At 63.7% G+C, this 25,840-nt stretch overlaps 2 protein-coding genes across 3 annotated transcripts in view; one reads left to right on the top strand and one right to left on the bottom strand.

The window, feature by feature from the left end:
• Positions 1 to 3,665, top strand: part of POLRMT (RNA polymerase mitochondrial) — a 16,121-nt gene extending 12,456 nt beyond the window's left edge. Inside the window, exons 11-21 of one of the 2 annotated variants that reach the window (XM_042927707.1) lie at positions 87 to 209; positions 478 to 600; positions 849 to 1,028; positions 1,322 to 1,408; positions 1,494 to 1,607; positions 1,703 to 1,755; positions 1,839 to 1,937; positions 2,836 to 2,908; positions 3,125 to 3,216; positions 3,301 to 3,371; positions 3,472 to 3,665. In XM_042927707.1, coding sequence (XP_042783641.1) covers positions 87 to 209; positions 478 to 600; positions 849 to 1,028; positions 1,322 to 1,408; positions 1,494 to 1,607; positions 1,703 to 1,755; positions 1,839 to 1,937; positions 2,836 to 2,908; positions 3,125 to 3,216; positions 3,301 to 3,371; positions 3,472 to 3,521 — 1,065 coding nt within the window. In that variant the 3' untranslated portion in view covers positions 3,522 to 3,665. Of the gene's footprint in view, positions 1 to 86; positions 210 to 477; positions 601 to 848; positions 1,029 to 1,321; positions 1,409 to 1,493; positions 1,608 to 1,702; positions 1,756 to 1,838; positions 1,938 to 2,835; positions 2,909 to 3,124; positions 3,372 to 3,471 lie in introns of both variants that reach the window. The other variant, XM_042927706.1, reaches the window with a different exon arrangement.
• On the bottom strand, positions 3,665 to 25,840 carry HCN2 (hyperpolarization activated cyclic nucleotide gated potassium and sodium channel 2). The gene is made up of 8 exons (XM_042927708.1): positions 25,221 to 25,840; positions 14,197 to 14,620; positions 13,514 to 13,675; positions 12,650 to 12,868; positions 11,124 to 11,270; positions 7,343 to 7,583; positions 6,916 to 7,080; positions 3,665 to 5,099 (listed from the first exon to the last, which is right to left on the bottom strand). Exons 1-8 carry the CDS (start codon positions 25,838 to 25,840, stop codon positions 4,384 to 4,386), a joined length of 2,694 nt encoding a protein of 897 aa, XP_042783642.1. The 3' UTR covers positions 3,665 to 4,383.

The raw sequence follows: 25,840 nt of genomic DNA, 5'->3' as shown, positions 1-25,840 counted from the left end.
GCTGTTCCCGGGTGTCCCTCCTTGCCCCCCCCCCCCCACCGCTGTTCCGGGGGGCTCTGTCCCGGCCTCATGCTGCCCTCCCTCAGGGCCGCAAGTGGTGGATGGAGGTGGAGGAGCCCTGGCAGGCCCTGGCCTGCTGCATGGAGATCGCTCGGGCCGTGCGCGCTCCCGACCCCGCTGCCTACATTTCTCACTTCCCGGTCCACCAGGTGAGCTGGCGGGGACCGCGTCTCGGGGTGTGCCTGGCCCAGGGGGGCGCGGCTGGAGGTGTGCGAGGGTCCGTGGAAGTGTGGGCGCCTAGCGCACACCCCGCGCTGCGTTTGGCTGGCGTCCCCCTCGTGGAGGCCGGCCCCCGTGGGAGTGGCTGGCCCTGCGGGGCGACCTCCTACGGCGGTGGTACGGGTGGCACACTGGGGCGCCCCGGAGCGCCGGCTCGATCCCCGGGGTTGCCCCGCCCCCCGCCCCTGTCGGCCCCAGGACGGCTCCTGTAACGGGCTGCAGCACTATGCCGCTCTCGGCCGCGACAGCATCGGGGCCGCCTCCGTCAACCTGCTGCCCTCGGACGTGCCGCAGGACGTGTACAGCGGAGTGGCCGCGCAGGTGGGCGCCGCGGTCCCCGCCTGCTCATGCCCAGGGCCCGCGTGGGGTCTCCGTCCTGGGGACGCCTGGATCTGCAGGTCGCGTGGCCCCCAGTCACCTGTGACGGGAGCAGGCGGTCAGGGTGGGCTTCCCCAGGGGGGGTGTCGGAAGAGGGAACCGTGGGGTCCTCGGGAAGAGAAGGGGCTGCCGGGCAGGGTGGGAGGCAGAAGGTCCACGCGCCCGCCCGCTGACCCCGAACGCCTGCGCAGGTGGAGGTGTTCCGCAGGCAGGACGCCAAGCGGGGCGTGCGGGTCGCCCAGGTGCTCGAGGGGTTCATCAGCCGCAAGGTGGTGAAGCAGACGGTGATGACTGTGGTGTACGGGGTCACCCGCTACGGGGGCCGCCTGCAGATCGAGAGGCGCCTGCGGGAGCTCAGCGACTTCCCCCAGGTGCGCAGCCTGGCGGGCGCTTGGCCCCACGGCAGTGTCGAGGTTTCCCCCGGCCCCGGCCCGGCCGCTGCCCTGAACGGCCAGCTGCTGGACGGCAGGCAGTCCCGGGGGTGGGGCTTGCCCCCCCCCCCCGCCCCCCAGCCTCAGGGGCTCCCGTGTCTCTCTCCGAAAGAAAGATGGGGCCGGGCTTCTGGGTTCCCAGAGGGTGCCGTGAGGTCGTTTTCCTGGGGGGAGGTGGGTGGGTGATCGCCCACCCTGTGCCCCCGCCGACCGCTGCCCCGCACCCCCTCCAGGAGTTCGTGTGGGAGGCGTCTCACTATCTGGTGCGCCAGGTGTTCAACAGTCTCCAGGAGATGTTCTCGGGCACGCGGGCCATCCAGGTGTGTCCTCGCCCCCTCCCCGGGCCCACCGGGCTGTCCCTGACGGGGGGGGGCCCTGCCCTGAGCCCGTGCCCTGTGTCCACAGCACTGGCTGACTGAGAGCGCCCGGCTCATTGCCCACTCGGGCTCGGCTGTGGAGTGGGTCACGCCCCTGGGCATCCCCATCATCCAGCCCTACCACCGGGACTCCAAGGTCATGGTAGGTGCGGCCCCGCCCCACCACCCCCGCTCCGTGTCCGTGTCCCTGTCCCTGTCCGGGCGGGGCTCCTGACCCTCCCCGCCCCGCTTCTGCAGATCAGCGGCGGGATCCAGAGCCTCACCTTCAGCCACAGTGGGGATACCAGCCAGTGAGTGCCGGTGGGGGCGCTGGGCTGGGGGCTGCCCCCAGGTCAGACCAGGCCAGAGGCGGCTGAGTCCTCCCCCTCCCCAGGAGGCCCAACACGCTGAAGCAGAAGAATGGCTTCCCCCCCAACTTCATCCACTCTCTGGACTCTTCACACATGATGCTCACAGCCCTGCACTGCTACAGGTGGGCCCCCCGTCTGCAGCTTGCCTCGTGGGCCGGGCGTGCTCAGACTGTGTCTGTTGGCGATCTGTGTGCACACCCTCTTCTGGGTGTCGGGGACACGGCGGGGACCCACAGAGTGGGGAAGGCAGGTGGTGAGGCCGGGTCAGACAGGGTCAGGGGACCAGGACCGAGGCCTACAGGAGGCGAGGACCCTAGTCACACGGGTTGCTGGACCCGGTGCCCAGAAAAGGACTACACGTAAGCATACGCAAAGGCCCCTTGGCAGCGAGGTGTGTGTGAGGGGGAAGCAGCTGGCTGGGCCGGTGGGGAAGGTGTCACTGCTCCGAGTGAGAAGTGCCTGTGGTTCCGTCCAAGGGAGTGCCGGCAGCACACGGTTCTGAGGGATTTGTGGCCCTCGTAGGGGGAAGCGTCTGGGTTTCTGTTCTGAGCTCTGCAGAGGCCCCCAAGCATGGCCATAGGGCAGGTGTGTGGATAGTTGGGTTAGAAAGGAGCCAGCGTTCAGAGACAGGTTGCCATCTGTGCCTGCCTCTTGCGGGTGGCACAGGACCCCTGGGACGCAGCCCTGTAGTGACGGGTGGGGGGACAGTATCAGCTGCGGCAACTGGGGACGGGGGGGGGGGGGGGGGGGGCAGTGACACGGGACAGAGTTTTCTTACTAAGAGGAGAACTGTTTCTCGGTGTTCATAAGACTGGTAAACAGTCCGTGGCTGGGGGGGGGGGGGTCAGGAGGTGTGAAGAGGGTGTGAGGCGGGACTATGAACAGGTGAACTGACCGGTGGGGAGCCGGGTCCCACGGGGGGGGGGGGGGGGGGGCTTGAGGGAGGATGGGAAGGAGCAGAGGGGGGAGTGGCCCTGGAGGGGCAGCCCGCCTCACGGGAGACCCCGACTGCCACCGCAGGAAAGGCCTGACCTTCGTCTCCGTGCACGACTGCTTCTGGACCCACGCGGCTGACGTGGAGGTCATGAACCAGGTGCCGCCCGCCCTGCGCCCACACCCGGCCCCCCTCAGAGGGCAGCGGGTCCCCCTGACCCCACGCCCTTGCCTCGTGGCACCGGGCACCCGCAGCCTCGGTCCAGCCGTCAGTCCCCGGGTTGGGGGCGGGACCCGGGAAGCTCCGCCCGCCCCCGCCCCCGCCCCCGCCCCTCAGGCCCCTGTTCTCCCTCCCGACGACGCCCCCTGCCCCCAGGTATGCCGGGAGCAGTTCGTCCGCCTGCACAGCCAGCCCATCCTGCACAACCTGTCCAGGTTCCTGATGAAGCGATTCTGCTCTGGCGCCAGGTTTAGTGCCCCCTCCCCCAGTGCGGCCGGGACCACCCCGCCCTGCCCCACCGGGCCTCACGCCCACCCTGCCCTCGGCCTCAGGTCCCCACAGCACCTCAAGAGCACGCGGACTGGCAAGCTCCAGGACACGCTGAGGTCGGTGCCTAAGACAGGTAGGGCCCGACACCCTGCGCGTTTCCTGAGGGCGGGGGGCGCGGGAGGGGTCGCCCAGGGCCCCGCCGCAAGGTCTCCGCCGGGCCCTCTGCTCCACAGGGGCCTTCGACCTGAAGCAGGTGAAGCACTCCACTTACTTCTTCAGCTGACGCTGCCCCGCCGCCCGCCCTGTACCATAGTGTAAATAAAGCTGTTGCCACCCATGGGGTCGAGCGTCTCCCGCCGGTCTCGGGGCACCCGAGCAGCTGCGCCCCGGCACCAAGCAGTCAGAGGCCGGCAGGCTGGACGCCAATGCTGTCGTTTATTGCGCGGAATGGGGGTGTGGGGGTCAGGGGCGTGGGGCGCGGCGGGGGCGCTGCTGCCTCGGCCCGTCGGTACATTCATCGCGGCGGCCCGGCCTCACCTCCGACCCCCGCGCCCGGGCGCAGCCAGGACTGCCCGCCCCTGGGCGCCGGAGGGGGCGGGGTGTGCCCGCTCCGGGGGGAGGTCACCGCGGGCGGCGCGCGGACGGGGTCGGGGAGAGGGTGGGGTGGGGGGGGCCGGGCCGGTTATTGCGTGAGCGCGATGGGGGCAGCGGGAAGCCGGCGGGCCAAGTATTGCACTTAAAAAACAGAATCCTCATCGGACGGGCCACCTACGAGGGTGGGGGCGGGCAGGACTCCACAGCCATCTCCTTTCGGCCACGGGGCCGTCCCCGTCCCCGCTTCACAGTTGGGGGAACTGAGGCACCGAGGTGAAGGGGGGCCCCCTCGCACGCACTCAGGCGAGGCCGCCGCCGGGGGCAAGGACGATGTGGGTGGGCGCAGGGCGATGAAGGGCACGGCGGGGGCTCGGAGGGGGCTGCCGCGCCGCCCCGGCCCGCCCGTCCGACTACAACTACCTAGGACTCCTCTATGGCTTCTGGGGCGGGCGGCCGACGACGGCCGGGGGCAGCGCGCGATGGCATGGCTTTGGTGTGGATGACGGCCCCGCCCCCGGCCCGCCTGGGCCCGCGGGGCGGCGCGGCGAAGGTCACAAGTTGGACGAGAGGCGCGAGCGCGCGGAGTCCAGGGGGTCGAGGCCGCCGGCGGCGCCGGGCGAGGCCGAGTCCCTGCGGTCCGGGCTGGGCGCGGCGGCTCGGGTGGCGGGCGCCGGCCCCAAGCGCGGCGTGGAGCTGCTGGCCGGACGCGCGGAGGCCGCGGGGCCCGGGCCGGGCGCGCCGTGGGGCAGCGACGGCTGCGAGGCCGACAGCGGGCGCGAGGCGCGGCTCAGGCGGCGCGCGGGCAGCGCGGGTCCGGCGCGGGGTGCGGCGGGGGAGCCGGGCGCGCCGCCGTAGGGCGAGGTCCGAGGCGCCCGGGGGCTGGCGGGCGCGCCCGGGGGACTGGCGGCGGGCGCGGGTCCCGGCGAGGCGGCGGCGGCGGCGGCGGAGGGCGCGGGCGCGGGCCCGGGCCCCGGGGGCGGGCGGCGCACGAGGCGTGGCGAGCCAAGGGCCAGCGGCCCCACGAGCGGGCGCGCCACCTGCGGGCAGAAGCTCATGGCCACGGCCTGCTGCAGCGTGGCGATGGCCGAGGTGACCTGCGGCGGCGGCGGCGGCGGGAAGAGGCCCACGCGCTGGCCCAGCTCTGCCTGCTGCACCATCTCGCGGTCGTATTTGACGATCTCCTGGATGATGGCGTTCTCCTGGTTGTTGAACACGCCCGAGTTGAGATCGTGCTGTACCTTGTGCAGCAGGATGGAGTTCTTCTTGCCTGGGGGCAGGGCAGGGGCGTCAGCGGGCTGCAGCCCTGGGGCGTGTGCATCCGCGGCGCGCCTCCCGCAGTGGGTCCGCAGGTACTGGGCACCTGTTCTGTCCATCCAGGGCGCACACCGTTGCGTGCACTGCGTCAGGCTGTCAGCGCCTACTCGGCACGGCCAGTGTGCACCACGCCCCCGCTCGTACCTACCTACCTGCTGTAGCTGACACGCACCGAGCACCTTTTGCACATCTTAGGCCAGAATCTGAGCGCCCGCTGTGCACAAGCATGTACGGAGCACCTGCTGTATAGAGCAAGCGCACGGAGAGCGTGCAGCGTAGAGCAGCGGGCAGGTGTCGGACACCTACGACATATAGCTGGCACACGCTCGTCAAGAAACCGTTGGGTACAAGTAAGCACTCTCTACACAGCAAGCGTGCATGGAGCCCCTCCTGCCTACAGCAAATAGGTACCAAGTGTCTTCTGTGTGTAGTGTAGCCAGCAAAACGGAGCACCTACTGTGTACAATAAGCACGCATGGCCTGCTGCTGTATGTAACAGGCAGGTATGGAGTACCTACTGTATACAGTATGAATCAAGTACTTGTGTGTAGCAAGCACATTAGGGCACCTACTGCATAGGCAAAGCAGGCATGAGACACCTGCTGTATACCTCCAGTATGCCCGGGGCACTTCTTGCATACAGGAGACACGTATTGCACACCCACAGTGTACAGCAAGCACTTAAAGTGCCTGCTGTGTACACAAAGCAGGTATGAGACACCGTAGCGAGCATGCAATGTACCTCCTACGTACAGGGATGCGTGTATTGAGTACCTGCAGTATACAGCAACACACCTAGAACACTCGCCTGCACGCAGCCCGGGTGCTAAGTGCGCACCATATGGAGCAAGCGTATGTCGAGAGCCTACTGTGTATCGCAAAGCCCTCTAAGCGCCTGCCACTCACGGGTATGCTGAGCACCTATGTATAGAGCACGTTGGTGAGTGCCTGTTGTATGCAAACACGAATTGAATGCTTTCTGGATGCGGAAGTCTTTCCTCTAACGCCGCTGCATTCCACCAGTCCTTTCCCACTTGTCTTCACTTCCAAAAATAGCACCGGGGGCCACCACCTCTCTGACTCGCGTGTCTAGTCAGCAGCAAGTGCTGAGGGCCCCACCTCCTGACCGTCGCCGAGGTTACCCTCTGGCTCTCCCTACACCCGAGGCCAGGCCGCCGTCTCTCTCCTGTATGCTACCCTCCCCTGCCCGGAATCATCCATGGCTCCCTACTGCTCCCAGTCCAAACTCCCATCCGCAGCCCAGTAGGTCCCGTGTACCTGGTCCCTGCCTGCCTCCTCGACCTCCCAGCTTCTCCAGCTCCCTGGGCTCCGGGCCTCCTTCCCCCCTCCCAGGCCTTTCTTTGCGCATGCTGTGTTCACTCCTAGAACGTACTTTGTCCCTTTCTACCTGGCAACAGCTACTCAGCCTGGCCTCTACTCAGCATCGCGCAGAAGCCCTGCCACCCCCACCCCCTCCTCTGTGACATAAGCCCGAGGGTGGCCTCCGAGCCAGCCTCTTGGTCCAGCGTCCACACCTCCTGGCACGCCGCAGGTGCCACACAAATCTCTGCCAAGTGAGCAGAAGTTCTGCACAACTGGAAACACTCTGCACTTGCTCTTTCCTGGGGAACCAGGACTATGTTTGGCCAAGGGACAAAGCAGGTCAGAGAGTCTGGTCTGGGGACTACAAGGGGACTTGCGGTCAGCTGAGACACACCACCTTATCTCGGCCGGACGCCCCGCCGCCCCGCCCCGAGCAGCCCCCTCACCGATGCGGTCCAGGCGGTCGATGGCGACAGTCTCAAAGGCCCGCCGCATCATGGGGTACTCCTCCAGCACCTCGTTGAAGTGGTCCACGCTCAGCGAGTAGAGGCGGCAGTAGGTGTCGGCGCGCACGCTGGCCGTGCGCCGGCCCCGCGTCAGCAGGCAGATCTCTGCGCGCGCGCGCGGCGGAGGGAGACGACCTCAGCTTCCGGGCCACACCTGCCGGCCCCCATCCAGCCGCCCCCCCCCCCCCCCCCCCCCCCGCCCCCGGGTCGCACAGCCGCCGGGCTCAGTCCCGCCTCCTCCCCTCTGCTAGTAGGGCCCTTCCGCAGGTCCTTCCTGACGCCCACGGCATCACCCCTGCAGGCTCCCCGCCTGCCCCACCCCCAGGAAGGGGGTCCAGCTCTCACCAGCCCCTGGTCCCCTGCTCACCCCCAAAATAGGAGCCATCGGAGAGCTTCATCTCCTTGTTGCCCTTGGTGAGCACGCTGACCACACCGTGCTGGATGAAGTACATCTTCTTGCCGATGGTGCCTTCTCGGATGATGTAGTCCCCGGGCTGGAAGACCTCGAATTTGAGTTTGGTCAGCATGGCCGTGACAAAGTTGGGGTCGGCGTTGGCAAACAGTGGCATTGAGGCCACCAGCTTCCGGCAGTTGAAGTTGACGATCTCCTGTAGGGGCAGGAAACGGGGTGACACGGGGCGCAGGTTTTTGTTCCCGTCTCGCCCTCCCTCAGGGGCTGCCTCTCCTGCAGACCCGCAGTTTCTTCATCTATGAAAGGAGTTTTAATTTTTTTTTAACGTTTATTTATTTCTGCGACAGAGAGAGCCAGAGCATGAACGGGGGAGGGGCAGAGAGAGAGAGGGAGACACAGAATCCGAAGCAGGCTCCAGGCTCTGAGCCATCAGCCCAGAGCCCGACACGGGGCTCGAACCCACGGACCGCGAGATCGTGACCTGAGTTGAAGTTGGACGCTTAACCGACTGAGCCACCCAGGCGCCCCATGGAAGGAGTTTCAAATACTCGGGCTGAAAGCCGGCGTCTTACTTACAGGGCAGACGTTGAAGGGTTTTGCCGCCAGGGGCAAGAGCAAGAAAAAAATGTGCAGTGATACCCTGCCATTTAACATTTAACATTGTATTAGCAATGCTGGCCTGTGCAATTAGACAAGAAAAAGGCAATCGGAGACATGAGAACTGGGAAAGAAACAGTGACACTAAATCTCTTTACTATCTCCTTTAATATGACGGACCTGGAAGATCCAAAAGACCCCATGTACAACTACAACATTAAGAGTCAAAATAGCAAGCGATTAGAAAAATCAACATAAAAACCCAAGAGCTGTAAAATGAATCAGTGGTGGCAGAGACCAGGGTGATGGTCACCCCTGGCAAGGAACCTCTGAGAGGGGTAGAAATGTTCCACATTCAATCCAAGCAGTGGGTACACGAGGGTCTCGCTCTCATCCGTCCAGCGTGCCCTCGCGACGTGGGCACTTTTTCTGTAAGATACATTTCAATAAAAAGGGAAGCTTAACCTTAAAAGTAAACTCAACAGCTTTTACGTATACAAACAAAAACCACTCGGAAGAAGACACAGCACATGGGAAGACACCGTTTACACCAGCACAGGGAGCAAAGTAAAACAGCACGGCACGAGGTTAAGAAATGTCCAGACCTGTATGAGGGGAACTTGGAGAGACCCCCGAAAGGCACGGTGGGAGGCTGAACACAGTCATTAGGCAGAGCTCATCACCGTCAGGAGGACGAAAGACGACCGTTCTCCCTATTCATTCACACATGTAACGTGCTCCCAAAGAAAACACCGTCAGGTTTGCTTGTTAATTACTGAAGCTACGCAAGGCCGTTCAGAACAAATGAGCAAAAATCTCAGGGAAGCCTGCTCGTGCCGAAGAGCAGAAGGGGCGACTGACCCCCCAACACACTGAAACACGCTGTGCGGCCTCCAGACTCCATGTGGGCTTGGCACACAGAGCAGGCGGGCCGGCGGGATACACCGGGAGGCCGGAAACGTGCCCAAGCACGACGCAGCGAGTTGAGGGTTGCCCCCCAACTTCCGAGGCCAAACCAGACGTCTCAGCCCGAGAGCAGAAGGTGAACCCGCATCCCGTCCCCACAGGATAGTCCAGGATGAGCCCAACAAGCAAAACGACACAAGTGCTATAAGGAAGTGTGGGTGAACCCCCACAGTTGGGTGGCACAGCAAGCATGTACTGTGCACCTACTGTATACAGAGAGTAGGTATTCAACACCTACTCTGTGCAGCGATTAGGTACTGAGTACCTAGTGTCAGGAGGAAGCACACAGAGCGCCTGCTGTGTACAGAAGATAGACACTGACCACTGCACACCCACTCTGTGCAGCAGGCACACATTTAACACCTGCTGTGTACAGCAAGCACTCATAGAGCATGAAAATCCCGCGTGGCAAAACACTCACACAGACGCACACACACTCAATAAGCAAAGTTAAAAGCCATTGGGGTGCAGATTTGCATCACATGAAGTCCTCCACACATAAAGGATTTGTAAGATGACAAAAGGATTAAAAAAATTCTGTAGAAATACAAACACAACCTATGGCCGGTTCACAGAAGGAGAAACACAAAACATCCTTTCATCACATAAAGAGCCCAGACGCCCCTCTCACGTGTGCATTTGGGGCTGGGTGCCTCACAGCGCTGCTGGCTGCCCAGAGGGACTGGACCCTCCCCTCACCCCTCAGCCCCGTCCCCAATACATGAGCAGAACTCCAGAGGTGCATGCCAGAAGCTCAGGGGAAAGAGGAGGGCGGACCCTGGGGCCTCGGTGCCTGGAGGCCCCCACAGCTGGAAGGGTCCAGTGAAGGCAGCTGAGAGCGGTGGCCACGCCTTGGTTTTGCATCGAAGAAGGAAATGGGAGATGTGGCAGGAGGAAGTCAGGACAGGAGCCAGAGATTGTCTGGACATACGTGTTCCTGTAAATGTGACCTTGGAACCGTGTGAGCAAATAGTGATCGAACACGGCTTGCCAGGAGCTGGGGGGCGACAACTAGCCGCCAGCGGTGTCCTGGGGTTCAAGGGTGCTGTGGGTTAGACGGGGGTAATGCCGCACGATTCTAAATACACTAAGAGCTACTGCGTTGTGGGGCGCCTGGCTGGCTCAGTGGGTAGAGCATGCGACTCTTGATCTCATGGTTTGTGGGTTCGAGCCCCACATGGGCTCTCTTGCTGTCAGCGCAGAGCCCGCTTCAGATCCTCTGTCCCCCTCTCTGCCCCGCCCCTGCTCACACTCTCTCTCAAAAATAAACATTAGGGGCGCCTGGGTGGCTCAGTCGGTTGAGCGGCCGACTTCTGCTCAGGTCATGATCTCGCGGTCCGTGGGTTCGAGCCCTGCGTCGGGCTCCGTGCTGACAGCTCGGAGCCTGGAGCCTGTTTCAGATTCTGTGTCTTCCTCTCTCTGACCCTCCCCCGTTCATGCTTTGTCTCTCTCTGTCTCAAAAAATAAATAAACGTTAAAAAAATTTTTCAAAAATAAATAGATAAATAAATAAACATTCAAAAAAAGAGAGAGAGAGGAGGGGGGACACAGGGAAGGAGGCCATGTAACGGCAGAGGCAGAGATCGGGGAGAGGTGTCCACAAGCCGAGGGACACCGAGGACTCCCACCAGGAGCCGGGAGAGGCAGGAAGGACCCCCTCCCGGAGCCTCTGGAGAGGGCGTGGCCCCGCCACACCTGGATCTCGGATTTCTAGGCTCCAGAATGTGAAAGAACACATCTCTGGGGTGTGAAGCCGCCCAGCTGGCGGGAACTGATTACAGCTGCCCCAGAACTTCGCCAGAGGTCACACAGGCTGTCCCGGCAGAGCCGGCGCCCAAAGCTGGTGCTCGGCAGGGCTCCTGTGCTTAGCAAAGCCCGACCACCGCCCTGGGCTCGCCAGCTCCAGGCCGCCTCCCCTCTGTCCAGCTCGGACCCCAGACGGGGTAAGGGGAATCGGGCAGTGGCTGTGGGGGACCCAGGACTTCTGCAGAAGCGGGGTCTGGGGCGCTGAGGGGCATCGTGGGGGTGCAGCACGTGGAGACTCACAGAGGGGCACCTGCTGAGGGTCAGAGCCTGAGGACACATCTAGCTGCAGCTGGGCCAGCCCCCCCCCCCCCCTCAACCCCAGGAAGGAGGGCCTGGCAGCAGGGACAGCCCCGTGGCCCCGCCTCACCTCCCGCAGAGGCCCGTTGAGCTCTCCCAGGATGCTGTCCTCGTCAAACATCTTGCCCTGGTAGCGGTGCTCGTAGTAGTCATGGATCTTCTGGCGGAAGTCGGCGGGCAGCTTGTGGAAGGACATGTACTGCTCCACCTGCTTGTACTGTGTAAGCGGGGGGAGGGGGGACCCGGGTCAGCGGCTGCCACCTCCGGGGGCCCCTGCTGCAGCCCAGACACGCCTGCCAGCTTCAACAACGGCAACACGAGGTGCCCAGTTAAATCTGAGTTTCGAATAAACAGCAAAAACATTTAACGGTACCCGTGCAATATTTGGCACGTGCTTATACGAAGGTAAGTTACTCTTTGTGTCCTGGATTTGATCTGGGAACCCCCCCGCCGAGAAGTGGGGGGACAGCTTGGCTCTAGGCCCTCACAGTGGGCTGGGCCAGACTCCCCAGGTCCCCCAGGATGCCGGAGCCCATCCCAGAGGCTCCCGCATCGGTCAGTGGCCCTGCCTCCCCTCCCCAGAGAGCTTTCCAGAAACCACCGGCTCAGCCCCTCCTGAGCAGGGCGGGGCTGTGGGCACTAGACGGGTGCCAGGCCCTGCCGTCCCCAGGATGGTGCTCCCAGGGTGCCCCAGCTGCCCTGAGCTCAGCGGAACCCGTGATGCCAGGCGGGTGGCAGCACCAGCTCATGTTTGGGTGTGAGACCCGTGGCTTCCGGACAGCCGGGGCGCCTGGCACCAGGCCCAGCTGACCCGGGCGACCCAGCCGGCGCTGCTGTGGGGCTGGGGGGGGCGCTCGCAGCTGCCCAGCCAGGACCGGCCACTAGGCAGCAGTGCAGGACGGACGGGGCTGTGTCCCGGAGAGCCGAGCACAGCTCGGCATTGAAGGGGGACACTGAGGCAGGGCGGAGCTCGAGGCAGAACTCGAGAAAGGGCCAGCACACGGGGCCTCTGCCCACTCCCCTTGGCCCCGCCTGCCCCCCTCCGGGGGCCCTGGCGCCACCCCCCCAGAGGGGGGCTGCCCCCGCCCAGAGGCCAGGTCCGAGGGGCCAGACATCCTTTTGCTCCCCCAGGGGCCTCCTCCGTGGGTTCAGTCACCCAGCACGTCCTCAAGCGACCCCGGGATTCCTGGACTCCTCTCTGTGCTTCCCTGCTCTGGCCTCGCCCACGCTGGCCCAGAGACCCCTGGGGTGAGCCCCGCCCCCTAGGCAGCCCCCAGGGGCTCCCTGATGCGCCATGGACTGGCCTTGCTCCGTTGGGACCTCCCACCGCAGCTCCCACCCTATCTTCAGCTTGTGTCCCCCTCAACCCTTCCCACCATGTCTCCCACCCAGGCTCCCGACTGCCCTCCTCCTAAAGGGCCCCGAGCTTCCTCACTGTCCTGGGGACCTTCTAACGCCTCCTCATCGCAGCCACGGACCCCTCTAGGGTCCTCGGCCCCCACATTCCCTGCTGGCCCCTGTCCTAGGCACAACACAGGGAGCTGGGGGACAGCAGGGTGGGCCCCCCAGACCTCCAGACTCTGCCCGCCCTCAGACCTTCTCCTGGTACTGGCGCCGAGAGGAGTCCAGCGACTGGATGAGGGCGGTGGCGTGGCCGATGAACATGGCGTAGCACGTGGCGCCCACGATCATGCTCAGCATGGTCAGCCAGATGTCGGTCATGCTCTCGGGGGCCTGCCGCCCGTACCCGATGCACAGCATGTGGCTCATGGCCTTGAAGAGCGCGAAGGAGTAGAGCTCGCTCCACGAGTGGTTCTGCAAAGCCACGAGGGGCAGGTGGGCCTGCGGTCGCCACCCCAGGGAGTCCCTTGACCTCAGGGGCCCCACCCGCCCATCCTGCCATCTGGGCCCACGTCTGGCCCCGAGACTCGCCCTTGTTAGGGGTCAGCGTCTCAGCCGGGAATCCTCACAGGTGCCTGCGCCCTCCCTCGGTGGGTTCTTACCTCTTCCGGCCCAAGATACTGCTTCCCTGCTTCAGGGTTAGGGTACCACAAGCCCTCTTGGACATGGTGTATGTAAGTAAACAGTGGACACAGAGGAAACGTTGGTGACGTTATCTGTGGTGCCAGAAGCTGTCCTAGGCACTCTGGTCAACAAGCCGCCTCTCAGCGGTTGGGGTCTGAAGGTCTCAAAGTCACCAGAGCACCCAGGCGGTCACTGCGGGGCGGGGGGGGGGGGGGGGGGGGGGGGGGGGGTTCTGGAACTGCACGCCACCGAGGCGGGCACTGGGGGGAGCGGGTTCTGGGGACTGCATGTACCCGAGGCGGGCACCGTGTGGGCTCCGGGGACTGTGCACGCCCGAGGCGGGCACTGGGGTGGGCGGGGACTGTGCACACCCGAGGCCGGCACTGGGGTGGGCGGGGTCCGGGGACTGCTCGCCACGGTGGGCCGGGCGCTCACCACCATGCCGTTGATGGAGACCCAGCAGTTCCGCGGGAAGTCCTGCAGCATGGGCACCAGGAACTGCAGGCAGCCGTCCCAGTGACACAGCAGCAGCATCATGCTGATGAGGTTGCAGATGCGCATCACCGCGCTCGCCAGGTCATAGGTCATGTGGAAGATCTGCGGGCGGGGCGCGGCGTGAGGGTCCCCCGCCCGCCGCCTCTCACCCACCAGCGCAGTAGGAGGAAGACGCCCGCGGGCCCGGACCCCCAGCCCCTGAGACCCGCGACGGGCGTCCCCGCCTCACCGCAAGCTCTAACCCCAGCCCCCAGCCGGTTGCCCTCCGTGTTGACGAGAGCGCGTGGCCCGGGGCCCCTCCCACCCCGTCCCCACCCGCTGCCCCCCCTCGGAGCCTCGCCGCGGCCCCAGAAACTGGGGGCGACATTGCCGGCAGCGGGCTGGAGGACAGTCCAGAAGCGGCTCACTCGGGGCAGAGGGGGCGTGACCTCGCTCCTCTGGGCCTGTTTTCGCTGCCGCCAGTGGGGGCAGGGGGCGAGATCCCCCTTTTACAGGGCAGAATGAAGTGGGGGGGGGGCGCGAATGCGTGGAGGGCCCGGCCTGCGGCCCCCATGACCCTGCCCCTCGCAGCCCCTCCCCGAGCCTCCCCGGCCCGCAGCACCTGCCCGCGGGCCCGCGCTCACCTCCTCCCACTGGTGGATGTAGCGGATGAGGCGCGACAGCCGCAGCAGCCGCAGGAGGCTGAGGATCTTGGTGAAGCGCACGATGCGCAGCGCGCGCGCCGTCTTGTAGACCTCGGAGTCGATGCCCTTCTCCACGATGAGGAAGATGTAGTCCACGGGGATGGAAGACACGAAGTCCACCACGAACCACGTGCGCAGGTACTTCTTCTTGATCTTCTCAGGGTCCAGGATGATCTCCGTGTTGTCCTCGATCACGATGCCCGTGCGGAAGTTCAGCACCAGGTCCATGAGGAAGAACGTGTCCGAGACCACGTTGAACACGATCCACGGGGCGGTGGTCTCATCCTTGAAGAAGGTGATGCCCACAGGTATGATGATGAGGTTTCCCACCATGAAGAGCAACATGGTGAAGTCCCAGTAGAACCTGGGGGCGAAGCGGGGGCCGTCACGCCGCCAGGCCTTGGCCCACGCGGCACGCAGCTCGAGGGCCAGCCCGGATCTCGCCTCCTCCAAGCTAAGACTTGGGCCTCGAATCACAGTGTGTCCCCCAACTCCAGGAAGCCCTCCCACCCCCTGATGACCCCCACTGCCCGCGGGGCCCCACAGCCTGGGTTCCTCTAGCCGGCCCTCGACCTTCCCTCCTTAAAGAAACTGGAGAGGGGCGCGTGAGTGGCTCAGTTGGTGGAGCTTCCCACGTGGGCTTAGGTCACCATCTCCCTGTTGGTGAGTTCAGGCCCCCCATCAATTTGTGTGCTGACAGCTCAGAGCCTGGAGCCTGCTTGGGATTCTGTGTCTCCCTCTCTCTCTGCCCCTCCCCTGCTTGCGTGCTCTCTCTCTCAAAAATAAATATTTTTTTAATAAAAAAAAAAAAAAAAAAAGGCAGGAGACCTGGCAGAGCCCAAGAGGTGCCCCCCAAATTGGTTAAAACTTTCCCATGACCAAAAAAGTTCAATGTGCAAGACACAGGGTCAGTGTCCAAAAAACTATTCCGTATGAGAAAGAAAAGGGGAGACGAGCAAGGAGGAGCTGGGGTGGCAGGGAGTAGGGGGCTTTGGAGGAAGGGGCGGTGGGCATGCAAGGGGGGGCAGGCACAGTGGGGGACGACAGGGTCTGGGGTGCGGGATGGGGGCGGGGCATGCAGGGCACACACTGTCCTGAGTAGCAGGGCATCAAGTGAGGCACCGGAAGGGGTTCCTGGCCCAACTTCCATCTCAGGCAGCACCCTGGGGGGCGGGAGGCAGGGGGAAAGAGGCCTAGGCCCCCCAGGCTGGAGGTGGGTGGCTGGGAGAGGCTGAGAGAGGGCATTTCATGTGACAGATTCTCCTGAAAAAGTGCTGACTGGCGGATTCCACTCTCAAGTCCCTGAGGCCGATTCCACACTCCACCTGGGAAGCTCGTACAGGGAAAGGCCTGTCCACTCAAGGGACATCTGCTGGTGGCTGGGCTTGGTGTTCTGAACAAAGCATGAGGACATACAGATTCCGAAGGGCCACGTGGACAGATGCCCAGCACAGCACCGATCGAGAAAATGCAAATCAAAACGACTCCAAGGAAAAACTGTTCTGTTAGGTCCTCAAAAGTCCAGACGGTAGCGGGGCGCCTGGGTGGCTCAGTCGGTTGAGTGTCTGACTCTTGCTTTTGGCTCAGGTCATGATCTTATGGCTCATGAGACCGAGCCCCTAGTCAGGGTCTGCACTAACATCGAGGAGCCTGCCTGGGACTCTCTCTCTGTTCCCCGCCCCACCCCTCACCCCTGCTCTCGCTCTGTCTCTCAAAATAAATAAATAAGCTTAAAAAAAAAAAATAGAATTGGGGCGCCTGGGTGGCTCAGCCGGTTAAGCTCCGACTTCGGCTCAGGTCATGATCTCGCGGTCCGTGAGTTCGAGCCCCGCGTCGGGCTCTGTGCTGACAGCTCAGAGCCTGGAGCCTGTTTCAGATTCTGTGTCTCCCTCTCTCTGACCCTCCCCCGTTCATGCTCTCTCTCTCTCTGTCTCAAAAATAAATAAATAAATAAATAAAAACAAAACTTAAAAAAAAAAATAGAATCATGGTCTTACCCATCAATTCCACTCCTAGGTGTGAACCCCATGAACTGAAAACAGGCACCTAAGGATAACTGCGCATGCGTGTTCCCAGGAACAGGCTTCACAAAAGCCAAAGGTGGAAACTTCGGTGGGGGAGCAGATTCACACAACGTGGCCACCGCTCACGCGCGCGCCCCTCAGGTGCATCCACCACGCAGGCGCACATCCACGGATGAGCGTGTCCACCGCGCACGCGCACGTCCACCGACGACCGTGTGCCCCGCGCACGCGCACATCCCTCGGCCGCGAACAGGAGCGAGGCGTCCCCCCGCCCCCCGCCCGCGGACGGACTCTGAACGTGCGACGCTCAGGGAGGGAACCCGACACAACAGACCACGTGGGGTGTGAGTCCGCGTGTGTGAAACGTCCAGAACAGGCTCATCCACGGACAGAAGGGGGGCTCGTGGGGGTTGGGGAGTTTTAGGGAAGATGAGAAAGTTCTGGATATGGATGGTGGTGATGGCTGCACAACACTGTGAATGTACTTAATGCCATTCAATTGTATACTTTTAAATGACTAAATGCCAAATTTTATGTTACATAAAAGAAAAAAAGAACTCTGAGGCTATGGGTTGGGGGTCTCCGTGATGAGCGGGTGCCCCAGATCTGGGGTCTGGGTCCACACATCCTGTCTAGATCCAGGTAAAGGAGAGTCTCGAATTTTGAACAAAGTCGCTTATTTTAAATTGCTCTTACTGAATACTGCAGAGAGGGACCCCCACCCCTGGATCGCGTCAGCCCTGTGAGCTCTCTCCAGGTCGTCACTCTCCCAGACAGGTTTGTGCAGGGCCCTGCCGTGGGCCCAGTGCCCTCCCCGTCACGGTGGGGTCCCCACATCCACTTAGAGAAAGCTCTGTCACCTGTGGGCGGGACAGGCCCCAGAGGCCCCTAAAGGCTGCGGCTCCCTGGATTCTCCTGCTGGCTGGCCGGCTGGAGGGGCAGAGGAGGGGTCCATGGGCCGCAGCGTTCGCCCAAATTCGCACAAATAAATGAAAAGCCACAAGACCCAGGGGTGCCTGGGTGGCTCGGTCGGTTGAGCATCCAACTCTTGATTTCGGCTCAGGTTATGGTCTTGGGGTCCTGGGACTGGGCCCCGCTTTGGGCCCCATGCTCAGCGAGGAGCCTGCTTAAGATTCTCTCTCCTCTCTCTCTGCCCCTCCCTGGCTGAAATACCTATGCTCGTTCTCTCAAAATAAGCAAACTTAAAAAAAAAAAAAAAAAAAAAAAACTTGAAGAAAAGCCGAAGGCTGCAGACTGGCTTGGCCACAGTGAGCTCTGTGTTTTGGGAGCTCCTTTCTGGGCAGCGCTGCGGGGAGCAGCGGTTAGCCCCGTGTGTGCCGGCTGGCCCAGGCCCTCCACTTCGGGGAAGTGATCCCAAGGAAACTGTCCAAGAGGAAGAGAGAAAAATTAAAAAGCAATTTGTACCAAGATGTTCACAGTAGCTCAGTCTTCGAGAGCCAAAGGCTGGAAGGCACCCAACGTCTAACACCTCGGTGGCAGCGGCCAGACCCGGGCTGACACCCAGTTCTCTGGGCTGTTGGTGGGTGCGGCCGTGCGCCAGTCCCACAGCCCCTGGGACCCCCACTCTTCTCTCCATCGGGGAGAAAGGGGCCGGGGAGTGGCAGCCTGTGAGGGCCCTCCACGAGCCTGTCCCACCCGCACCTGCAGCGGGAGCCTCCTCTCGGTGGTGGTCGTGAGGCCCCTGCTGGGCTGTGATGGGAGGGCCTGGGGATGGGGACAAAGACCCGAAGGCCTTGAGAGCTAAAAGGACTGAGTGCCCTGGGGGTGGGTATTAAGGGCAAAATCGAATGGCTGCTAAAAATTCAGGACCTTCCTTTGCCAGAATCTAGGCAAGGTGTGGGGCGCGGGATGAGGGGCCCCACCTGCCTGCTGCCCCTGCCCCCCACCCTCCCTCCCAGCGCTTCCACTGTAGTCCCACCCCTCACCCTCTCTGAACTGAGGCCTGCCCTGCCCCCTCCCCCACTTCCGGCACACGCCTGGGGCAGAGCAAGAGGGAAAAAGTAACTGAGAAGGCCAGAGGACCTAGAAACCATGGGTGGGGGGCGGTCAGAAACCACCAGGGGGAGTCTAGAAACAATCTAAATGGCCAGAGTGCAAGGTGGCTTCACAGGTGACTCTTCACAGACATTCTCTCCCTTGTTCCTGGGATGCGGGTAGGAGCGAGCATCACACTTCCCCACTGACAGACCAGAGAGGTGGCCCCGCCAGGGAGTGGGGGCAAAGAACCGAGATCCAGGCCTGGTGCCCTCAGGACCTGTCCTCTGTCTACTGCCCGCCTGTTTAGGGTTAGGGCTAACCTTCTTCCTGCAGGCCTGGAGCCCTGTCCACGGCCCCTGGTCCCTGGGGGAGCGATCCCTGGGCCTGTCGCTCTATCCAGGCTGTCTTCCCAGGTTGGATGGTGTCCCCTGGGCTAATGAGGAGTCAGACCACAGAGGACAGAGCACTGGACAGGGGCTCTGAAGCAGCTCTGGGGCAGAGTGACCCAATCCCCAGGTCCATCACTAGGGTGCCCCACCTGCTCCAACCAGGACGCCCCAAAAGGGGCCCGAGGCCCTGACCCTTGTCCTCACCAGCCCCCTGGTCCCCTGGAAAGGGACAGGAGGAGGAAGAGGGCCCTGCACACACCCACCAAGGGGGACCTAAGGACTGGGGCAGAGGATCTGGTCAGGGGACAGAGGAACCCCGGTCCTCCCCCTAAGCCCCTCCCCTTCTCCTCCCCTGACCTCCCTCCTGGGCCGCACAGCCTGGGACTAATCATTCTGCTCTGAGCCTCAGTGCCTCATCTGCCCAATCCTGGCAGCCCTCCCTCACTGGGCCACCCCAGCAGGACTGGAGCCCAGGGACTACAAGGGCCTCCCCAGGCAGCCAGCAGAGGCCTGGCTCACGGTCAGCTTTCAGCTACCCAGGGCCTTCAATGACCGTAATTAAATCCCATATTTTAAAATCTTCCCTAACATGGCTCAGTCGGTTAAGCATCCCACTATATATATATATATATATATATATATATATATATATATATGTATATATTTGTTAATGTTTATTTATTTTTTGAGAGAGAAAGAGCATGAGCAGGGGGAAGGGAAGAGAGAGAGAGAGAGGGAGTCACAGAATCCGAAGCAGGCTCCAGACTGAGCTGTCAGCACAGAGCCTGACGTGGGGCCCGAACCCACGAACCCCGAGATCATGACCTGAGCCAAAGTCAGACGCTTAACCGACTGAGCCACCCAAGCGCCCCTAAGCGTCTGACTCTTGATTTTGGCTCAGGTCATGATCTCACGGTTTGTCAGATCGAGCCCCACATGGGGCTGACAGCTTGGAGCCTGCTTGGGATTTGTTCTCTCTCTGCGCCTCCCTGCTCGCACGGTCTCTCTGTCTCTCTCTCTCAAAATAAATAAATAAACATTAAAAGAAAAAACCTTCCCTGACAAATAACAACGAGGCCCCAGAGGGGCCCCTGCTTCTGTGGGAACACCCGGATCCCTCGGTTCTGTCTCCAGCGCAGCCCCGGGAGGGCAGCGGCCTTGTTGGCTGAGTGACACAGGCTCAGCCCCAGGGACACTGGGACGATGCAAGGCCTTCCAGGGGGCTCGGGGCTCGACAGCCATGACCCCCAGCCCCCAGGCCCAGGACGTCTCCGCTCCAGTGCCCTGCCGCTGGGAGAAGGTCCTGGAGCCCTGTCCCAGATGTGCCCGCGTGCACCCACAGGGGCACGGGACTTCGGCTGGGGCCCCCACCCTGAACGGCGAGTGCTGAGGGACAGAACCCGGGTGCAGAGACTTCCAGGCCAGATAAGGGCTGTTGAACCAAGGCAGCCCGCCACCCCCCACCCCACCGCAGGATCCCAGCACTAAGAACCTGGCAGGAAGCAGTCCAGGAATTACAAATCAGGCAAATCTGAAGGGATTAGGGCCAGGGCGGGCAGGAGCCCTCCCTTATGGAGTTTCAAATCCGAGTCGAGTGTCAGGGATTAGGTAAGGAAGACACCTCCCGGAAAGATCAGCGGATTCCTGGGTGGGCCCGAGCCTGGGCAGGCTGTGGGGGCAGGGTGTGTGCCAGGCTGGGAGGACGGTCGGCGACCACACGGACCCAGCTCTCCCTCAGAGCCCCAGGCTGGGTGGGGGAGACAGACATTCCACACCCACAGATAAGTGAGCGGGATGCTTCAGAGTGGGCGGGGAGGGCTTCTCAGAGGGCATGGCACTTGGGCAGAAAATGGAGAAGTAGCTGCTTGACAGAGTTCAGGGGACCCTGTGCCCCACGCAGAGGAGGCAGCAAGTGCAAAGGTCCTGTGGCTGCACTGGGGTTTCCCCTCTCAAGGCTGGCCAGGCGTCCTGGTGCTAGAGTAGGCACGAAAGGAAATGGCTGAGGGCAGGAGCTGGGTTCTGCAGGCCCTTGGGAGGCCGTAAGTGAGAGGGAAAGACGGACAAATGTACCTTGAGAGGCCCATGCCGGCAGCGGGGAGGCTAGGAAGGGGGCAGGAGGGAGACGGAATGGCCTGTAGTGGCTGGTTTGGGGCCGGCTTCCTGATGGGGAAAAGTGAAGCAGGGTCTGGTCTGAGGAGGCCCAGTCCCCATGATGCTGGGGCAGGGGGGTTGGAGACATGAGGTTTTTAAAGCAGGGACCAGAAATTCCAAATTCTGGCAGGAGTCCGCTGGAGAGAGGAGGGCGACCTCGGCCACAGATGGCCTCTCACCCTTCATGTGGATCGTGGAGCTTCCTTCCTTCCACCAGGTGGGCCCTGGGCCTCAACCCTCACCTGGGGAAGTGGATCCGTCCCCTGTCCCCACCCCACGAGCCTCCGTGCTGGGTCTGGAGCCAGGGAAACCCTTGTCTCACCCCTGCCCCCGCCCCCCCTCCCCGGATGATGCAGGATTTATTCCCGTGAGTTAATGCGGGGATTTGCAGACAGTGCTCCCACACTCATCTCCCCCGGATCCGCCAGGCCATCTGGGGTAGGACACAGGGGCCTCCAGCCCCACCCGGTTCTTCAGACCAGCCCCTCCACCGGCCCGGTCCCCCGGGGACCCCAGAGGACGTGACGCAGACACAGGTCAGCGTCCACTGGTCCCGGCTCTGTCTAAATGCCTCTGAGGGGCAGGAAAGGGGCGGACTCATCTCTTCCCCTCGCACGGGGCCTCCCAGCGGTAGACACCTGGGGACCGTTGCAGGAAAGTCAGCAGCGGCAGAGACTCAGATCAGACCTCACAGGCACTTACAGACAGGAGCAAGCTGAAAGCCACTCGCCCAAACTTTCCAGACCGGCCCGGGCCCCCGGGCCCCGGGGCTGCCTCAGGTACCAGAGTGACAACCACATGAGGAGGCGGTGGGGGAAAACAACCCAGAACGAGTGATGATCGTCTCCGTCGGTCCCAGCCGGGCCCCACAGGGGCCACCCTTGCCGGGGTGCCCCTGCCCACCCACTGTTCCCCACGAGCTTCACACACGTGGGGCCTGTTGCCCTCTAGAACCAGTGCTGCTCCAGGTGAAAGGAACAGGAATTAACTGTATTTATTTTCTCATGTTTTTGGAGGGGAGGGGACTCCGTGAGGTGCCGGCTGGGACTGTGGCCGTCCACAGCGGCCCCGTGGCTGCCCCCCTGCCTCGCACTCCTGTTCTGACACCTGTTCCCATTCGGGCACGGACCTCAGGGTGCCCAGAAGGAACACCAAGCCTCCCAAGCCCAAACTGTTCCCTCTGTCCCTTGGACCTGTTTCTCCGCCTGCTCCCCCTCTCCCCCCACCCCTGCCCCCTGCAAGCCCCTCTGGAACAGGCACCCGGGCTTCTCCGTCCTGGCCCTGGTGCCTCCCACACGCCCGGTTTCCGCGCGGAGAAACAGCCTCAGAAGGGGTTGGGCTGGTCCATCGCAGCCCAGGGATGGGCAGCACGGAGCGCCTGTGCGAGCTCAGCGAGCTCGCGGACACCTGAGACCCCAGACGTGACGGGGACCTCACGGGCCCTCAGGCCCACGGCAGGCGCTGAGGGGCAGGCAGGCCAGCAACATGAAGTGAAAACGGCCGCTTCGGGGTGTGTCGGCAGCGCGTCCGTGAGACAAGGCGGCAACGGGTCAGAGCTGGGGTGCGGGCAGGGGTGCGGAAGGGGACAGCGTGTGCCAAGGCTGGTCGTTCCAGGGAAGCAGGGGGAGGGGCCGGAATGGCATAGCAAGTCACACACCCCCCTCTGCTCACACCACCACCTCTCACGTTTGGGGAAACCGAGGCGGGAGGCCCAGAGAGGACGCGAGCCCAGCCGCAGGCAGCCCGGGGCCCTCTGCAGACGGCTGCCTTCTGGCCTTTCCCCCGGACGCTCTCCCCTCCCGGACACCTTCCTCTGTCCACTCCCACGTGTCAAGAGCTCCCCCTCCTCGAGGCCTCCACAAGCACCCCACGCCCTGGAAGGCGTATGGCGGCTTGCGCACGAGGCGGTGCCAGGGCGGCTCCGGTTCAGCGGACGCCCGTCGTCCCGTTCTCCGTGCCGGGTGGGGGCCGGGCCGGTGCGCACGGGAAGAGCTTCACAGGCAAGCAACGGCGAGAGCCCAGGGAAGTGGAGACACCCTGGTCTTGGGCAGGCGTGGGGGCTGGCGTGGCAGCCTGCACCTCAGAATCTCTTTCCACTTTAAAGCCTGCACAGTGTGTGGACGCAGGCACCGTCGGGTCAGATCTCAAGGGGGCAAGTGTGGAAAAGCGGACCCAGAAAGGCCGCTCCGCCTTTTGCTCCGTGAGTAGTCTTACAAGAACTCACACACGCATAGAAGCATAGCAATGATCTGCAGCCCGCCTTCGGGTACCCCAATATCTCGAACAGTCTCCAGCAAGCCTTTTCCTTCCCGTGTCTTCCCGGTCTGGATGGGACGCGGCCAGAGGCTGGGCTACCAGCCTGCCCAGGTGCGAACCCCCAGTTTGCCCCGATTCATTGTGTAGCTTTGGGCAGGTGACTTAACTTCTCTGTGCCCTTCCCACTTTACAGCCGACATGACTGAATCAGTATTAGTAAGGCGCTGCCATGGCACCTGGGCCGCCCAGGCAGCCTCAGGAAGCTTGGGGTCTGTGTCCATACTGAATCAGCCCTCCACTAAGACATGGGGGGCTGTAGAGGCCCCACTGCATCCCAGATTGGAAATATCCTGTTTTCAATTTGACAGTGTCTCCCCTAGTCCCCATCCCCCTGCTTGCTCAACCCTATTTTACAGCTTATCTGCCCAGCCCAGACCACGTGGCCTGCCCAGATCCTCACAGGTGACCATGCTCCAAGTGGCACAAGCACCGGGAAGCCCAGCTCCTCCCCCTGGCATCCCCTCCCCCCAGGCTGTAAGCCGCCCCTTCTGCAGCCAAGAGGAAGCCCAGGGTCCCCCACCGCTGGCAGAGGGCAGGTGGTGGTGGGGGGGAGGGGAGGTTGGCTGCAGGCAGACGTGCTGGAGAAGACCCAGGGCAATGGCTACTTTCTGCAGGCACCTTCCCCTGCCCTCCCCCCCCCCCCATGTCCCTGATGTCCCTTCCCAGCCAGCTGGCCAGGTCGCTGGAACGTGAGCAGAAACACTGACCCAAGTTCTCCCAGCCTGGACCACCTGCAAGGAATGGGGAGCCCCTGTGCAGGTCAGGACCATCCAGATGCACCTCATTCGGACACCCCAGGTCCCCCCACCCGTGGCTTCTCCCAGAACTCAAGCCATTGGTCAAGGGCGTCTTCACCCCCCAGGGAAGGTCTGAAGAGTGGGCAGGTGGAATCCCAGTCTCTGTCCCTGACTTGTGTGCCCCTGGAGCCTCAGTTTCCTCAGCTGTCAAGCACTGGGGCTGCGGAAGGGTCAGAACGGGGGAGAATCCCACAGCCCCCTTTCCCAGCTCCGGACGTCCGGGAGCAAGTGCGGAGCAAGTTCCCGGGTGGGGGCGAGGGCCTCAGGCTCCCGGCAGGACCCAGAGCTTGATGAAACCCGCGGTTCCGAGAGCGCTGTGGGCTGCTGTCCGTGGTGCTGAAGCCGCGTCCGCCCTGGGATTCGGCCCCGTGGAGACCCTCTGCGTGCCAAGTCACACCTCCCTGACGGCCACTTAACTTCACACACACGCGCGCGCGCGCCCGCGCGCGCGCCCGCCCCTAGGGACCCGCCTGCCCCCTAGATCGCTCGGCCCACGCCCCCTGCAGTCACATGCTCCCCATCACACACATAGCCTGCAGTGATATGCACGCTTCACGCTCGCAGGCTACAGGGCGCGCACCCAGGAACAAGAACCACAAACATACTCAGCCGTGACCCTGCGCTGGGCCTTGCTCTGAGCCTTTGCACCTATCAACCGCCTGAACACATACAACGTCTACACACCCACTGACACATGGGCACGCCACCCAGTGGCTCCGGCTGCTGCGGCTCAGAGAACACAGCCTGGGGACCCCAGCACGCTCAGCGCCCTCTCCTCGCGCAATACCCAGGCCCGCGGACCGGAACGCGCCTCCCTGAGCTGTGGGGCGCAGGTGGAGACCTTGGGAGCGAGCCACGTTTGCTTAACCCCTTCTCCGCCGGCCTCTCCCAGGCACGTCCTTCCCGGGCGCCCTTCCTTCCTCCTTCCTTCCGCTCTGCCGCCTCCCCTGCGCCCACGTTCCCCTCTATTCGTCCTCTCCGCCCCTCCGCGCTCAGACCCTGGTCCTGCGGCTCATGACGCGCGCCCATCCCGCAGGGATGGGGATGTCAGGGCGCGTGGGAGGGGGCGCTCAGGGGTCACCGCTGGAGCCTGCGCGCGCTTCCCAGAGCCCCCCCACCCCCACCCCTGCCCCAGGGCGGAGCCTCGCGCGCCCAGGCCATTACGGGGCGGGTCTCGGACGCGCCCGAGGTCACCGAGGGGCCCCGAGGTCACCCACGGGGCGCGCAGCCCCGCCCTCCCGGAGGTGCTCCAAGGACGGCGCCCCCCTCGGCGCCCGCCGGGGCCACACCTGAAGTCGCTGTACGGGTGGATGATCCAGGCCCCCGCCGACTTGACGCGCTCCTGCTCGCGCTCCACGGCCTTCTGGCTGCCGAACATCCGCAGCGAGAACTTGTTGACGCCGGGCTGCAGGAGCGCGCCGAACTGCCGCTGCATGAAGCTGGCCTGGCTGCCGCGCGGCTCCCCCGCGGGGCCCGCCTCCTCGCTGCCCGCCTCATCCGCCGGCCCCGGCCCCGCGCCCGCCCCGCGGCACGAGAACGACACCTTGGACCCCCGCGCCGGGCCCTCGGGTGCCGCGGGGCTGCACTGCGGCTCGCCGCGCCCGCACTCGCCGTTCGGGCTGCCCTTGGCGGTGCTCGCCGCGCCCGGGGTGCCCGGGCGGCCGCACGAGCTGTCGCGGCTGCGGAGCCGGGCCCGCGGGCCGCTCTCGTCCGTCGCCTCCGGGGGCGCCGCCTCGGCCCGGCCCGGCTGCTGGGGGGGCGCAGGCCCGGGACCCGGGGGGGGCGCGGGCGGCGGCGGCGGTGGCGGTTGCTGCTGGGGGGGCGCGGGCGGCGGCGGCGGCGGCGGCCCCGACGCGGGGGTCGCGCCCGGGCTCTCCCCGGGCCGCCCGCCGCCCCCGCGCGCGTCCAT

This window comes from Panthera leo, chromosome A2, assembly GCF_018350215.1.
Source record: "Panthera leo isolate Ple1 chromosome A2, P.leo_Ple1_pat1.1, whole genome shotgun sequence".
Lineage (NCBI taxonomy): Eukaryota > Metazoa > Chordata > Mammalia > Carnivora > Felidae > Panthera > Panthera leo.
This window is presented reverse-complemented; position numbering and strand designations above follow the sequence as displayed.

Bases quoted from the DNA above. Each gene is read 5' to 3' on its own strand.
- HCN2 (XM_042927708.1), bottom strand. From the start codon at position 25,840: ATGGACGCGCGCGGGGGCGGCGGGCGGCCCGGGGAGAGCCCGGGCGCG. The intron at 14,621-25,220 runs GTGTGGCCCCGG...CTTCGCCCCCAG, and splicing joins CACCCGTACAGCGACTTCAG to GTTCTACTGGGACTTCACCA. The intron at 13,676-14,196 runs GTGAGCGCGGGC...CCCCGCCCGCAG, and splicing joins ACATCCACCAGTGGGAGGAG to ATCTTCCACATGACCTATGA.